The sequence below is a fragment of the Eschscholzia californica genome, unplaced genomic scaffold, assembly GCF_041429995.1.
Source record: "Eschscholzia californica isolate CP2 unplaced genomic scaffold, dmEscCali1.0.p SCAF_6, whole genome shotgun sequence".
Lineage (NCBI taxonomy): Eukaryota > Viridiplantae > Streptophyta > Magnoliopsida > Ranunculales > Papaveraceae > Eschscholzia > Eschscholzia californica.
In genome coordinates, this window is record NW_028238483.1 from 28,090,516 (window position 1) to 28,106,877 (window position 16,362).

The following is a 16,362-nucleotide window of genomic DNA, read 5'->3' on the forward strand; positions in this document are numbered from 1 at the left end:
AATAACGACAATATGTTCGGCACGAGTTCCGGCTGAATCACGGCTGCCCGACGTGTCGGACCAGGATCTAGAAAGAGAAAGTAATTTTTTTTTCTTTATCAAGATCCTGGCCCAACACGTCAACCCCGCGGGATTTAGTCAGGACTCGTGTCAGGCATAACATCACGGTTGTTCGAAATTTTGGTAGAAGAGATCTAGCCTTTTAATTATACTTAATAGGTTTATAGAAGATGTGAGATACAAAAAGTAAATAAAAGTTTAAGTTTCATAATAAACTTTCATTCTTTATGTGCTAATAGTTTTAGGAATTTTGAGAGGTTGTCTTGTTTTAGTAAAATTCGGTTGGAAATTAGTTTAAAATTACTCAATAAAAAAAAGATGAAATGAACGAATAATTAAATTTTCAGTAATAAAAATTTACCTAGTAAAAAGAGTAATTGAGTACAATTGTGGATTGTGTTCAAAAAACCAGAAGTTCGAACTCGTATTCAGTGTCAATTAGCAACTTATTTTTACCTTCTTTTAATAAATAAAAAAACTCATTTTTACCTTCTTTCAACTTAAAAAAAAAAACTCATTTTTACCTTTTATTATACATGAAGTCTGTAATTTTAAGTCTACTTGAAATCGATGTAGACCAAACCTGCAAATTATGCGGATATTCACATGAAAGATGCAGTACACAGAGAGGTAAATACTTTTCTCTTTCCTTGCTTTAAACAAGGCTTTATGGAATGTGCATTTAAAGGAATATATTGTTACACCCTAGGCCATAATAGTACTATATTTGTTTTTTTTTTGATTAAAATACAAGTTAAATTTTATAATGTGTAAATTAGGTTTGTATCCTTGATGAGAGCCTGGTTACAAGAAGCAGGGAACAAGCAATGGACCAGAAACCATTATTGTCATTATTCTTCATTTTATAAACATATAACTTTCAGTTTAAGCAATAACCAAAGTATTAAACTAACCAACACACTCAACTAGACATCCTTGTATTTTAACAGATTGGACCTCCCATGTCAACCAAAACTCAATCCCCAAAAGAGGCTTTTTTGTTGGGCAAAAAATGTACAATAAGTACCCAAAAATAGATTAATAATGTATAATAAATACTAAAAATAGATTAATTATGTATAATAACAATTGTGTGATTAGATTTGACAATGTTTTATTTGTTGCAAATTGTTCTTAGAAAAATTAGAAGAGTTCATCAAAAAGGATGCGTGTATGTCGTATGTGAATACAAAGTTATATGTCGTCTGTGAAAATCCAACGAGTCAACCCATAACTAGTCAACATAGAAGTTGAATCCTAAAGAGGTCCGCCGCTTAAACCCATAACTAGGAAGGTTGATACGATTGTCCTAAGTGCCTTAAGTCCTGTCCTGACTCAGGTACAACTAACTAAGTCTGTCATGAAATTTACGAAAATATTGGAGGGAACACTAAGGGGGACCGATACTAAGTCTTGCAGTTTCCTAATTGATATACTTTAGTTGGTATAAGTGGAAAAAACAAGGAGGTCCTCCGTTATGAATTCATATAATAACATCCGATGTCAAGAAATTGTAGTGCTTAAGAATATATATAGTCTTCTAAAAAGGTAGATTGTCTGCTATGAAAAATTTGGGAATATTTATACCCAATTCTACTCTTTTTTTTTTCTTTTTGCTCTTTTTGTTGTGTTTTGTTTCTTTTATCACAAAGAAAACTTAAGAGTCATAATCGCCTCTCAACAAAAGAAAAAAAAGGATATTTTGCAAAAGGGGCAAGGTAATGTTCCAATTGATGAGTTTGGAGCACAAATTTGAATTTTTTTGAGTTTGGAGCATTAACTAACTTTGACTTAATTTTCCATCCAAAGATAACGAAAACTAACTTTTTAACTTAACTTTCCATCCAAAGCTAACGGAGACTAACGGATGTTACTGTCAATTTTTCATTACTGTTGGTTCTAGCATCGACGACTCACATTATTTTGCATCAAATGGTCGGAATTAGCTCATAGTTTACGACCAAAATTTTTTCTTCTGTAGAAGAAGTCCACTTTTAAACCAATGCAAACTCCATCAATTCATCAATTCATCAAGAAGAGACCCCAAAGTTAGTAATTAAGGTGGATGCAACCCTGACTTGCTGAGAAAAATTGTTATGATCGATGATTGAACTAGATTAGTAACTCTTATATTTTTTGATATTTTGGATAACATAAAGATACTTAATTGATTTAAAGATTGTTATTTTTTGGACGAGCTAAGAGCATCTCCAATGCAAAACTTAAAAAAAACTCTATTTTGCTTATGTGTTGAGTCTCAATTGAGATTCTCTTTCCTATGTGGCTAACTTGAGTATCTCTAATTCAAGTCCTTCTCCAATGCAACACTCTAAAAAACTCTAATAGATACACATATCACACATACATTTAATAGGAAAAAGTGGTTGAGAAAGAAAGGTTTTCTATTGGTCCAAAAATTAAACTTGATGACTAAGGACACTTAAGACTCTCAAAAGAGATCTCAGAAATAGGGTTTCTAGTTGAGACATCTCAAAACTTAATGCTTCCACATCATCTTAAGATCTCAATTGAATTTTGTATTGGAGAGATTTTTTCTCAAAAAAAATCTTTAAAGTCCTAAGTGGCACTTGAGATTTTAAGATTGAGTCTTGCATTGGAGATGCTCTAAGTTACTTTGATTTAAGAGTTTACGGTTGTAATTTTTTGACAAAACTAAATTCCTAGATGGATGAATGTGAACAAAGTGTTGGGAACGTTATATAAATATTTCAATATTTTTGAATGAAGGTTATGTTCATGTTAATGAATTGATGAATGCTACATATGGATGAATCATGTAACTTTTTTTAGTGTTTTGTACTAAACTTAAGTAGTTTATAAAAGTTTATATGAAAATAATGGAGTTTGCATTGGTTCAAAAGTGGACTTCTTCCACAGAAGAAAAAGTTTTGGTCGTAAACTATGAGTTAATTCCGACCATTTGATGCAAAATAATGTGAGTCGTCGATGCTAGAATCTAACAGTAATGAAAAATTGACAGTAACATCCGTTAGCCTCCGTTATCTTTGGATGGAATGTTAAGTTAGAAAGTTAGTTTTTGTTATCTTTGGATGAAAAATTAAATCAAAGTTAGTCAATGCTCCAAACTCAAAAAATTTCAAATTTGTGCTCCAAACTCACCACTTGGAACATTACTTTGCCCCTTTTGCAAAATATCTCATAACCGCCCCAAACTCACTTTTAAATGTCTTTTCTACCACCACCCATTGTTTCCTTTTAGTGGGGTCTCCATAAAAAATGTAATCCTCGTTGAACTAAGAGAGAATATTTCCAACAATTATAACAAAAACAATTTTTATCTATACACTTAGGATATATATAAGTAACACCTCAAACAAACAACATTGTCACATTTTCATCTAGTATGTGTTGGAATCGGTACCTAACTCAAAAGCAGTTGTACCGGTTTTTCTTTAATTTGATGTATCTATATTCACCAGAATCTCGAGAAAGACGTCTCGTTGGATTCGTCTCGTCGAGTTCTTGAATTTAGACTCAAATTTTGTCCAAATCCGATTCCGTATGAGTGAGTTATTACAAAAGTAGTTTGGTTTTGGTACTATTAACTCTAAACCGGGATTTAGAGTTAGTACCACTTTTGTGATGGAGGAAATGTTTTATTTCCTTATAAAATCTTCCATATATTTATGGTATGTTGGTTGAAATGGAAAGGTGTTTCGCGTGGTTTGCACCACGCGCACGGGCGGCTTGGGCGAATGGGCGTTTAGGGCGTTTTAGAGGCGCCCGCACTTTGCACTTTGCACGTACGCATCGTCTCGAGGAGCGATTGGAGCCTTTGATTTTACGGTCATAGATTTGATCTGACGGTCAGGATGATTAGCGCCCTTAAGATAGATCTGTTGATGATCTAACGGTGGGCGTTTAAGGCGCAAGATCTTGATAGATCCGTTGAGATCTGACGGTCAAGATGGCACCCGAAAACCAACAGTCAAATATGACTGTTGGGAAGCATCCATTCGTCTATAGGCACCTGTCTGAAGTGTCACCAATACTTCTATAAATACCAAATACAATCCAGCAAACAAAATACGAAAATTTTAACATTTGAAGTGAAGAACATTTAGAGTTTAAGAAGTCAATTCATATGTCGTTCTTACTGCTTGTTCTAAGTTCGCACGCTTTCAGAAAAAAGGAAGTACTCTAGTCGTCATACTGAAAGGTACAACCGTTGTATTCTGGGAGACAAACATCTTACTGGGTTTAGTACTAATACCAGGGTGTTCACAGTCTTAAGGAAAGAGACAACTCGACTCGGCTTTTCTCTCTCTCTAACCTTATTAATTAATCTTTGTTTTAACTATACTGTTTTTTACTTTTTAATCTGTTTCATATACAGTATTATTCTTAGACATAAAAATTATCTCTGTATTTATTTCAGAAAGACACAGTAAGGTGTATCCTTGTTATTATTAAAACAGGAAGACAAAATCTTGATTTTTCATAATACCACGGTAAGATGTTGTAAGGTTGCTATACCACTAAATATTTAGTAGTATGAACTTAGATTCTTTTCTCTTTTCCTACTTTATGTTTTATCTAATTTACCCCGTCCATAATCATTAAAATGTTGAAGAGAAATCAAATTTTACTACAATAAAAGGAGGTGTTGTCCTCTAATAAATGGACATGTTTTCACTTTTCAACAAATAAAGAAGAAAAGGGTAAAAAGGAAAGCAAGCCATGCTTGCTTGTTCATCTTACAACACAAAAAAGAATGCTTGCTTGTTCATAATGTTAGACCAAGAGAGGCAAACAAGTGACTCAGAAGATGAGACTAGGCTCCTTGAAAAGTGAAAACATCCACTCACCCTTATAAAGTTGTCCTCTCTCTCTCTCTCTGCTTTCCTCACTCCATGCCCTTTTTTGACCATCAACAAATTGGTAAAAATTAGATCCAACTTTGGATCCCTCATGTTTCGTTTGCATGACGAATGGCGTACGTGATTACCCTTTGCACTAGCTTACATGGTACATCAAAATTGGAATGTCGACCTATTTAAAAGTAAGGACTAAGGAGCATTGGTCCCATTCATCCTTGAACTATATATTTTTGCATAATTAGCCGTCGTTTGCAGAAGCTCTAGAGGTGATTATCTAAGTTTTGTGGAGGGACCTAATCATAAACGTTTGAGTTTGACGGAATAAACTTCAAACTTCTGAAAATTTGAAACTTTTTCATGTGAGAGCCACGCGTCCTCCACTGATTTGGTAATGTTTCAGTATGTTTGAGGGCTTCGCCCCAAACAACATATTTGTTTCTTTTGACCAAGTCACGAGTTATTCCCACTCATCAGCCAAATTGCAAATTGCTTCTTCCTCCCTCGTCAATCCGCTACTACAACAGTTATTCTTTTTCTTCTTACTTTTTCTTTCTATAATCCCTCTTTTCTCTCTCCAGTTCTCTCTCCAGTTGATAAAAATAGAGAATATGGTGGTAGTAATACAAAGATTATTTTTCCCAGGAAGAAGTCAAACGGTAGAATCAAAGATGAAAGAGATTTTGACCAAAATTTGTGTAACTAACATGTGAGTGTAAGTGGGCAAAAAGCAGTGTTAGAGCATCTCCAATGTAAAATTCAAAAAAAATTCTAATTGGCTTATGTGTCAAGTCTCAATTGATACTCTCTTTCCTATATGGCTAAATTGAATGTCTCTATTTTAAGTCTTTTTCTAATACGACACTCAAAAATTCTAATAGTTACACATGTCACACATACATTTAATAAGAAAAAGTGGTTGAGATAGAAAGACTTTCTATTGGTCGAAAATTAAATTTGATGATTAGGACACTTAAGACGCTCAAAAGTGAGACACTTAAGACTCTCAAAAGTGTTTGTAATTGAGACATCTCAAAATTAAATGCTTCCACATTATCTTAAGATCTCAATTGAATTTTACATAGAAGAGGGTTTTTTTTCTATAAGAAACTCTAAAAGCCTAGGTGACACTTAAGATTTTAATATTGAATCTTGATTGGAGATGCTCTTAGTGGGATTAAGCGGTATATAAATTCCCCGTAGATGAAAGACGATAATTGATCGGGCTTGATCTTAATGTAGCAAATTAGTGTGGGAAGTTCTGTAGGCACCCTCTGGTGTGGCTATAGCACCCCCACCCTTTTCTAATAAAACTCTCACAATATTTGGTTTTGGGGAGGTGCCTTTTAAATAATAGGGGAGCTTATAGAACGTCATTGGTCGTGCAGAACTCGTTGTCTGTTAAGGTGTGAAGTTCTATAGGCACATGTTATTGGTAAAGCGCGCCCCCACCTTTTGCTAAAAGTTATTTGGTTAACCCCTAAAATCTTATTGGCGCTCCTGACTTTGTTGAAGGAAGAAAGCGGAAATACCAAAAAGAAGAAAATGTTAATTTTCCGAAGGCTTGCTCTCTGTCGTTGTCGGGCATACAAGATGAGAGAGAGATCAAGCCAAAAATGATAAGGCATGACCTAAAAGCCCGAGCAACCATTTAATTTCCCATCACAAAATCTTAATTTTCTTTCCCATCAAGAAAAAATAGTTTTTACATCAAACATTTTCACAAGTATCAAATGGGTACTACCTTTAGATGAATCATGTCCAAACAACTAATCTTGAATAATAATCTCCAAAAAATGGGTAAACTAACTCGAATCGTCTTAAGACGATGTAACTTTTAATTCTAAGATATATGAAGATGAAACTCAATATTAATTTGAGATTATTCTCGATGACCACAATCGTCTACTCAAATATTAAAAAAAAGAATCATCCATCTAGGAAATGACACCTGAGTAATTTTAAATTTTTAGAGTGTCGAGTTGGTTTTTGCTTTAGACAATACTTTGTTGTAAGCTAGTTTTATATTTTGGTTGCAGAAATTTGGTCAAATCCCCCTAATAAATTTTTCCTTTCATTTAAAAAAATCAATTAACGTTTCTAGTCTCAACTCCCTAAGGTATTTTTGTAATTTATCTAATGTAAGAATATGACAATAATAACCCTGGAAGTTAGATTTAGTATTGTTGATTGTTGATTGTAGGGAGAGCTGAAGAGTTACTTGTTGATTGTTGATTCAATTAGTTTATTATAGAAGCATAATTGTTGATTTTCAAATCTCTAAAACTTAAAATAAATATGTTTAATCATTTCAAGAAATTTTGTGTTCTCTAGTTTGTATGTTAAATTTTGAGTACTTTAAGCGGATTGAGAAAATTGTTGATGGTTAATTCTCGAAATACATTTCAAAGTCCAAATCCATTTTCAGTTGTTCTTATAAAACCTAAAATTAGTTATTCTCGACTGTTATTATTGTTTGATTTCTTTGCAAATTGGCTTGAAAATCTTTTGCAAACAATTACAAACTGTTGCAATAAGTTAACACTAGATTTGCAATAAGTTTCTCTGTAAAAATTGAAGTTTCTTCTTCTTCGAATCTAAAGTTATGGTTGATTTTATCTGATTGGATTGGTGACCAGACTACTACATTGACAATCTCATTTTAGCCCCTCTTTCTTTCTCTCTCTATCATTGGTTTATCAGTCTCTATCATTGATATATATGTAATAACTTTTTTGTTTAACATATAGTTTGTGGCCAACCGTCGGTAAGCTTTGTTGGAATTTGTTATTCCAACAATAAAACTTACTGTATCTATTTCATCGCGAGTATAATGTTAAAGGTATAAATTTTTGATTTTACATGTAATGCATTTAACTAAAATTCAAAATGAATCAAGTTAGATAAGAAATATTATATTTGATGAATCTAAGATGTGTCTTTTTTGCTCTCAAACATTTACAAGCATTAGCAATACATATATACTACATTCCTTCCATGAAATAGAAAATCAAACAATTAAACAATATTTGTTGAATTACATAACTAGTCTTTAAGCATTCAAACTACACTAATTGTTTATCCATAACTAATAGTTGTTGTTGTCACTAATAGTTTAGGATAACAATGAGTTGAGCAAATAAATAAAAATTGACAAAGGAGAATATTAAACTCGTGACCTTATGCTTGAGATACAAGATATTTACTAACTATGCTAATAGGTTACTCTAGATAATTTTAGTTTATCAAATTATTAGATTTAATTTGGTATTAAGGGGGTTCTTATTCTTTGAGAAAATCTTGTGATTTGAGAGGATCTAGTGTTGTCAGCACCCCCTCAAACACGCCCCTGAGTATAACACATGCAAATCATCATTTGATGATATGACTTATACCTGAATGGAATTCTAAGATATGTGTTGATTGTCTTTACGCCTTGAGTTGATTGTGGTGAGACATTGATCACCATGACTTCATCTATTAATCAAAGAACACGATATAAAGTCCAATGATTATGCATAGTTTCATAATGATTATTGATCAAATAACACAATGGGAAATCTGATGGAAACTAAAGGGAGTCTTTTATTGAAACATGAGATTTGAAGTGTGTTCTTCCATATGACTAATTAAAACATACATTCTCAATCTTTTTTTTTAGGTTAAAAAGAATAGTTGAACCATGATAAATAGTACACATGCACCTCAATAATTAGTGTATGTGTCTTTGAGATAGAATATATAGGAAGAAAAGCATAAAGAGAATGAGATGTTGATATTTCAATTTGTAGTAGTACTAAACAGAGAAGCACATGGAAACAATAGAAACTCAACACTTACTTTTTTCAACTTTTTCATCTTTTTTCTACTTTTCATTAGCTCCCCTCTCCCTTCCATACTAGTTAGTGGTCCTAACTTCTCTTATCTTATCACATTTACCCACCTTTCTTTCCATCACTAAACTTTGTCACATCATGCATACTTTACTTCTTTCCCTCCCCTCCCTCTCTAAGTCTCCCTATCTCTCATCTCTCTAGATCTCTCTCTCTCTCTCTATATATACTAATCTACCAACTTGGTGGATTGATCACTACTTCCCTCCTTTTCCCACTTAAAGATTCCAAACATATAACTTGCCAACTCCTCTTTTCCTACATACATCAAGCCCTTCCCCCCTGTCTCTCTTCTATCTCTCAGTTTCCCTCTCTCTTCAATATCTCTATATAGTCTATACATATATTTCACACCTTTTAACATTCTTGTACAACAAGCCCTTCCTTTTTTTTTCTCTCTATCCAAAAATATATATGTACCTCTTTCTCTTACATTTGCAGAACTTGCTCTTATAAGGCCATCATCATCATCATCTTCTCACAAAAGAGTACCCTCTTTCTCTTTCCATTCTTACTAGCTCATGCAAATATCAATGGAGAATCCAGCATTACAATCTTTACTTAGACAAACATCAATCCATAAAAGACCAACATCAAAGGCCACATGTACCACCTTCTTTAAAATGTTCAAACTCTTCCCTCTCTTAAGCTCTGGTTGCAAAATGGTGGCATTATTAGGTAGGCCAAGAAAGGGTTTACTAACGCATAATGCGACAACGGGTACTTTCTTTGGTTATCGGAACGGAAGAGTAACTTTAGCAATACAAGATGATCCAAAATGCTTTCCAAATTTTGTCATGGAATTACCTTTACTTACAAATGCTTTGCACAAAGAAATGGCTTCTGGGTTGGTAAGAATTGCACTAGAGAGCGAAACACGAACCTCAAAGAAGAAGCTTTTAGAGGAATATGTATGGGCTGTATATTGCAATGGCAGGAAAGCTGGTTACTCCATTAGAAGGAAACAAACTTCTGATGAAGATATTTATGTTATGCAAATGTTAAGAGGAGTTTCAATGGGAGCTGGAGTGTTACCTCCTAGCTCAGGCCCAGGATTAGGCCCAAATCCGAGCCCAAGACAATCTGAGAAAGAAACGTCGATTGATGGGGAGTTGACGTATATGAGGGCCCGTTTTGAAAGAGTAGTTGGATCAAAGGATTCAGAGGCTTTTTATATGATAAACCCAGACGGAAATACAACTGGGCCGGATTTGAGTATTTTCGTTGTAAGGGCCCAATAATAGGTAAACTCTTGTAAGCCAGTATATACTATTCTTTGTATGTAAAGTTTTTGAGTAGCTTGTTAAGTGTCTCGAGTAGCACCTCCAATGGGAGGCTCAATATCTGCCGCTTTGAATGCCACATATGATTTTAGAGCTTTTGTAAAAAATTCATCCTCGACTGGAGCCCTAATTTGGAACTACGTGATGGTATAGAGGTAGTTATTTTAGAGACCCCAGTACAGATAAGAGCACTGAGCACCCCTATTACCCAATTTTGTAAGTGGTTCATGTGGAAAGAGGTCGACCTTAACAATCATAGGGAGCACCTATAGAACTATTGTCTTCAAGAAAACTGTTAGAAGCATCTCCAATTGGAGACTTCAAAAAACTCTAAAAATCATGTGTTAAATTTCAAAAGTGGACCTCTGACTAGTTTTTTTTTCGTATCTAACAGATCATAATGATTTTGTCTCCAAATATCTATCTAAAATAACTCTATTTGTCAAACAAATCACGTGACGATGTTATAGAAAAAATAATTATGGACAAAAGTTTTTTATTGACTTAAATTTCAAAAAGTGACGATCAGGATGATTAGAGATCCTAAAGATGACACTCAAGAGTATTTCCTACAGAAATTCCTCACGAAGGGTCATTACATTATGAAAATTTTAGAGACACCCCACATTATTGTTACAACACAATAATCCAAATAAATTCCCCAAAAATTTTGGGTTGTAAGGGGCGCTTTAGCAATACAAAACGTCTTTTGCATAAAACTTCCCTTACAATATATTTGCATAACAATTGTAACAGTTTTTGTTCAAAAAAGAAAACCGTAATAATTTGTCAACCATTGTTTGGTGTAATTGGACACCAGTGGCGTGGCCGAGAATTCGGGGGCCCGGTGCGACAAAATATTGGGGGCCCTTTCTCCGATAATAATAAAAAACAAATTTCTTTTCCAAATATAATGCATTTAGCAAAAATCCAAATAAATTAAACTAGAATTTTTTTTCTTATCTCAGATGAATCTAATAAGTTGTCTATTTCTTTTCTCCCTAAAATTTCTTTAAGCAAAAAATCGTACACATAGAACTAAATTTATTCAATGAAAAAAAATTAACAATAAGTATCATACTTCACAATTAGTCTTTAAACAAAACTAGTGATTTATCTATGATTAATAGTTGTTATTACTATTAATAGTTCGGGAGAATAATGCATTGAGACAATAAACAAAAAAAAATTGATAAGGGGGGAGTGTATCGACCTCGAGACATGCTTGTTGTGCAAAATATTTATTAACTAAGCTACAATTCACTTTTTGAATCATTTTATATTTTCTTGTTATTAGACTTAATTAAGATTTAGGGGACTTACAGTCTTTAAGAAAGGAGGAGTGTAAGAAAAAGAAAGATGACATGAAAGAGAGGAAAAAAACAAACATTATATATCTAGTTTTGTTCTTTTAGTTTTACCGCCATCTAACGCATCTAAATAAACATGTTTATGAAAGGGAGATGCTAGAGAGCCCAAGTTTTTTGGGCATTTTAATGCCCAGCTGATGTGGAATCACTAAAAGACAAGGTTTTTTCAAAGTTTGACTACGGTGGGGACCGCTTTTATTTCTAAATGAGGAAATATGTCACCCTCTAAGTACCATTTTCTAAGTCACTCTATCATTTCCCTTTATGAAATAATAATGACATGTCGTTACAGTCCTAGTGGAACCAACTTACCCCATATCTACCTAAAATATCTACGTGAGGGCTACAAAATATTAATATTGGGCCTTATGACATCATGGCCCAAACCAAGTCTTGTTGCCCCATAAAACACAAAAACAAAGAAAAAGAACATAAATTGTAGTCCAAGGGACTCGAACACGAGACCTTCATAGCATGGGGCAAGGCACAAGCCATCTGAGCTAACCTAATAACATGTAATACAGTGGATTTTAAATTTTATATTGGTTACTCAATTTGAATTTTCAGATATGGGGCCCTTGGGAAGAGGGGGGCCCGGTGCGACCGCACCGCTCGCACCCCCTCACCCACACCCCTGTTGGACACCTCCTCTTAAGCCATTGAGTTCCTGGGGTCGAAACTTAATTGGGGTTTATAGTGCTCATTTAATTCGTACGTATTCATATTATGTTCATGATGTATAAATGTCATATATATCTATTATATAAAACAGAAGGGAAAACGATGACTGGGACAAACATCCTTTTTTAATAAAGGATATTGTCTAGAAGCCCTTCTCAAAATTTAAGATATAGTCCTTCGTAGAAATATAGTTACCTATTTAAAAAACAATAATCATTTCCTTCTAAGAAATAAAAATTCTAATTTAAGAAAAAAAGAAACAAAATAAATTTCAAGAGTTAAAAAAAGAAATTAAAATCTCTCTCTCTCTCTCTCAATAAAATAATAATTAATTTAAGAGAAAAGAAACAAAAAAATAATAACTAATAAAAATCTCTCTCTCTCTCAATAAAATATTATAATAAATTTCGTAACATTTGATGTCCGTGCCCTGGGGCACGGGATATACCCTAGTATATATATATATATATATAATGGTTCTTGGAGCCGAATGTCAACAAGAAAAAGCAAATGTGACCGTTTTGTTTGGTAAGTATTATAACCTCCCACCACGCGTGATAGTGGCTATACAATAGCAATACGGAGCACGTGATTCATAGTGGTATTGCATACACTAGACACTAGTGTGTAGGGTGAATCCTCTGTCTTCATCAATATCAAAGGTTTTTAAGTAAACTGATGTGGCATTCACCGAATGGCATTCACCGAAAAACAGAACTCTGTACCACTCTACACCTTGGTTGTAAAACAAAGACAATATCAATATTTACTTTTTGAAATCGAGTACTGAAGCTAAAATGATTCAAATCGGATTTCAAAATTCATTTTTGTATGACTCGTGATGTCAAGCATCTGCGATTCAAACCCGACTCAGATTCAAACTAAGTCCAACAAATCTATTTCAGTCAACAGAGTTAAGCAAAGGATTTTTGAGTGAGAGGCCCAAAAAATGGAGGGTAAATAAGCATTACCCCTAGCCCAAAAAAAAAATTAGAACCCAGTCCAAATTGTCAGGACAGCTCACAGTTTTCTGGTTTTTATTTTATTTATCCCTCTTTCACCCCTCCACGGGAAAGTTCTGTGTTTTCTGACAATCTGACGGACGACAGCGAAGCAATTAATTCCCTGTACATGACGTCATGTCAGAGAAACATTCAGATTTTCTGAAAATTCAAAAATGGCGCCATTTTTTGACGAAATTTCAGCCAATTTTTTTGGATCCCTCCCATTATATTTTGTTTCAACTCCTTCTTCCTTCTTATTTATACATCCAAAAATCTTCTTCATCATTCTTATTTTGTTTTTCACATTTTATCTTCTTCATCTCTTTCAATCTCTAAAAACATAAATTTTCTTTTCATTCTCTCTCTAAAAGTTTTATTTTCTTATTTTTGGATGTTCATCATTCTTTTTTGTTTCACATTTTATTTTCTTCATCTCTTTCAATCTCTAAAAACATCAATTTTCTGTTCTTACTCTCTCTAAAAGTTTTATGTTCTCATTTTTGGGTGTTCATCATTCTTATTTTGTTTCACATTTTATCTTCTTCATCTCTTTCAATCTCTAAAAACATTAAAGTTTTCTGTCTTTCTCTCTCTAAAAGTTTTATGTTCTTATTTTTCTTCTTCATCACTCTTATTTGTTTCACATTTTATCTTCTTCATCTCTAAAAACATCAAAGTACATAACCAAATGTCCAGTGCACAGAACCATTTCCGGTACAGGAGAAAATTCCCAGTTCAAAAGTGTCCAGTACTAAACCAAATGGCCAGTACATAGAACAATTCCCGGTGCACAAGAAAATTCCCCAGTACAAAAATGTCTAGTACATAACCAAATGGCGAGTACACAGAACAATTCCCGGTACACAAGAAAATTCCCACTACAAAAATTTCTAGTACATAACCAAATGGCTTGTACACAGAACAATTCTCGATACACAAGAAAATTCCCAGTACAAAAATGTGTAGTACATATCTAAAAAATGACCAGTACACTAAATAGTTCCCGGTTTATAAGAAAATTTCTTTATACAAATCAATGAAATACTACCAAAAATGAAGAAATTTGTTGAGATTGGAAAGAGATCAGAAATAAATCTGGAAAAAAAGAACGAAATTTGTTGAGATTGGAGAGAGAAATATGTGTGGGAGAAAATAAAAAAGAAATAAGAAATAAATCTGGAAAAAAGAACGAAAATGGCAAGTTGGTAAATTTTGTAATGGCAATTCTGTAAATTCGTGGAAAGTACAAGGTTTAATGTCAGGTGCGTCAGACTATTTTTCAAAAAAATTCGCATTTCCCGGGAATTTTTCGATGGCAATTTTGTGAATTTATGGAAAGTACACAGTCTGATGGGAGGAGTGTCAGATTATTTGTCAGAAATTTTCGAGTTTCCCGGGAATTTTTCGATGGTCGTTTCGTAAATTTCAAAAAGAAGAAGGGTGTTTCGGAAATTCCACCCCTAGCCTGACTTTTTTGGACCTGCCCCTCATTCTTTATCTGCAGTGGGCCTGATACATATTGTTGGGCTGATTTTGGGCCTTTTGCCCAACCCCTCTTAAGCAAACACCACCAAAATGATTATAGTTGGATCAAGAGACAATCCTCAATTGCCCATTAAATAATAGGATCATAGATGCAAGCAAGGGATATATAGGATATACAGTTGTGTTTATTCATGATTAGGATAGGTACAGGAGCGAGTTGTCCTTTGCCCTATGAGAGTTGAATATTGTGCTACCAATCTCACTCAGGAATGAAGTCTTCCTTACTCCATGTGAATATTTTCTATTCACAATCTTAACAAAATCTTGCCCTGCCCAGTTTGGGGCCTACTAATTTTTTTCTTTCCCTATTTCATTAAATTAAATCTTCCTTGTCTATAAATTTCATAAAGATTTTGAAAAATAAAAAATAATTAAATCAAAATTATAATAGGAAATATAGATTCGACTTTGTGGGTAGTCAAGGTTCAAGGTGAAATCATTCGCTCAATAAAATTCTTTTATTAATCAACAACAGTAGATGAAAATATGATTGTAATTTCGAGTTTGATACATAATAATAAGTAATAATTCAATGATCCACAACCTCTTCTTGTAGTGGTTAAACACCAATTCTGACATCTGGTGGTCTCAGGTTCGATTTAAGTGGAGTAGAAATCTATAATTTACATATCGAGTTAAATAGGCTTTAAGCCCCATAGGGCGACTTTAAAGGTCTTTACATGACCTTTAGGGTCCTAGACATCACTGACATTAACGATTATAGAGCTTATTTAATTCGTGATGTATTTACATGTTATACATTCACCATATATCCATGTCATGTAATGAAGGTAATGACAAAGTAACTGCTCAATGGGCCTAAACAAGAAAACAAATTGTACCTAATAAATTTAAGGGTTAATTCTATTTTGACTCCTAATTTGTGAACAATTGTCCGTTTTGGCCCCTATAAGTGTTCGATAACTTGTTTTAGCCCTCAAGACCCAACTGATTTTCATCCTTTTTCTCTCTTCCACATCACTCCTCACCCACATCATCAAACACCCTCTTCAGTCCACCTCACCACTTCTTCTTCATGGACACCGCCAAACTTCTTGAATGACCTTTCCAATATATATCCCTTTTCTATAACTCTCTTCTCCCTTTGATCTCTTAGTCCTCCTTGTCCGATGAAATTGAGGAGCCCCTCGCTGGATTTTCGTCTGGTAAAACAAAATCGATTTTACCAGATGAAGGTCTAGTAAGCTAGACTGGGAAGTCTTGATGTGGGAGTAGATTAGATTTGTGGTTAAGTGGATCAAATACAACTACCTCCGATTTGATAAGCTTTCTATTGATCATGATTTTGGTTGATTATGTTGTTACTACGTTCTCATTTTGATGGTTGATTTTGTGCGTTGTGTCTATGGATTGATTTGTGTTTATGATGATGGATCGGGTCTAATCAACGACAATGAATTTCGTTGAATATCTAGTCATCTGGTTGGCGATCTTTGTCTTTTGCTATTATATACGCGAAGTGATCTCATGATCTAACTTGCTAAAGTAAGCAATTTGGATACCAAATCCGGACCTTCAAGCTCTAGTTTACCAGACCTTCATCATCTGGTAAAACCTTCTTGGTCTGGGTTTACAACAAGAAAACCCGACCAGGGTTCCCTTTTTCGACAGAGAAAGAGAAAGAGAAAGAGAAAGAGGAATTTTTT

General features: G+C 33.9%; 1 protein-coding gene across 1 annotated transcript; it reads left to right on the top strand.

The window, feature by feature from the left end:
- Window positions 1-8,993: 8,993 nt before the first annotated feature.
- Window positions 8,994-10,119, top strand: LOC147533156 (MIZU-KUSSEI-like protein (Protein of unknown function, DUF617)). The gene has a single exon (XM_086650894.1). It carries the CDS (start codon window positions 9,334-9,336, stop codon window positions 10,051-10,053), a length of 720 nt encoding a protein of 239 aa, XP_086507020.1. The 5' UTR covers window positions 8,994-9,333; the 3' UTR covers window positions 10,054-10,119.
- Window positions 10,120-16,362: the final 6,243 nt, after the last annotated feature.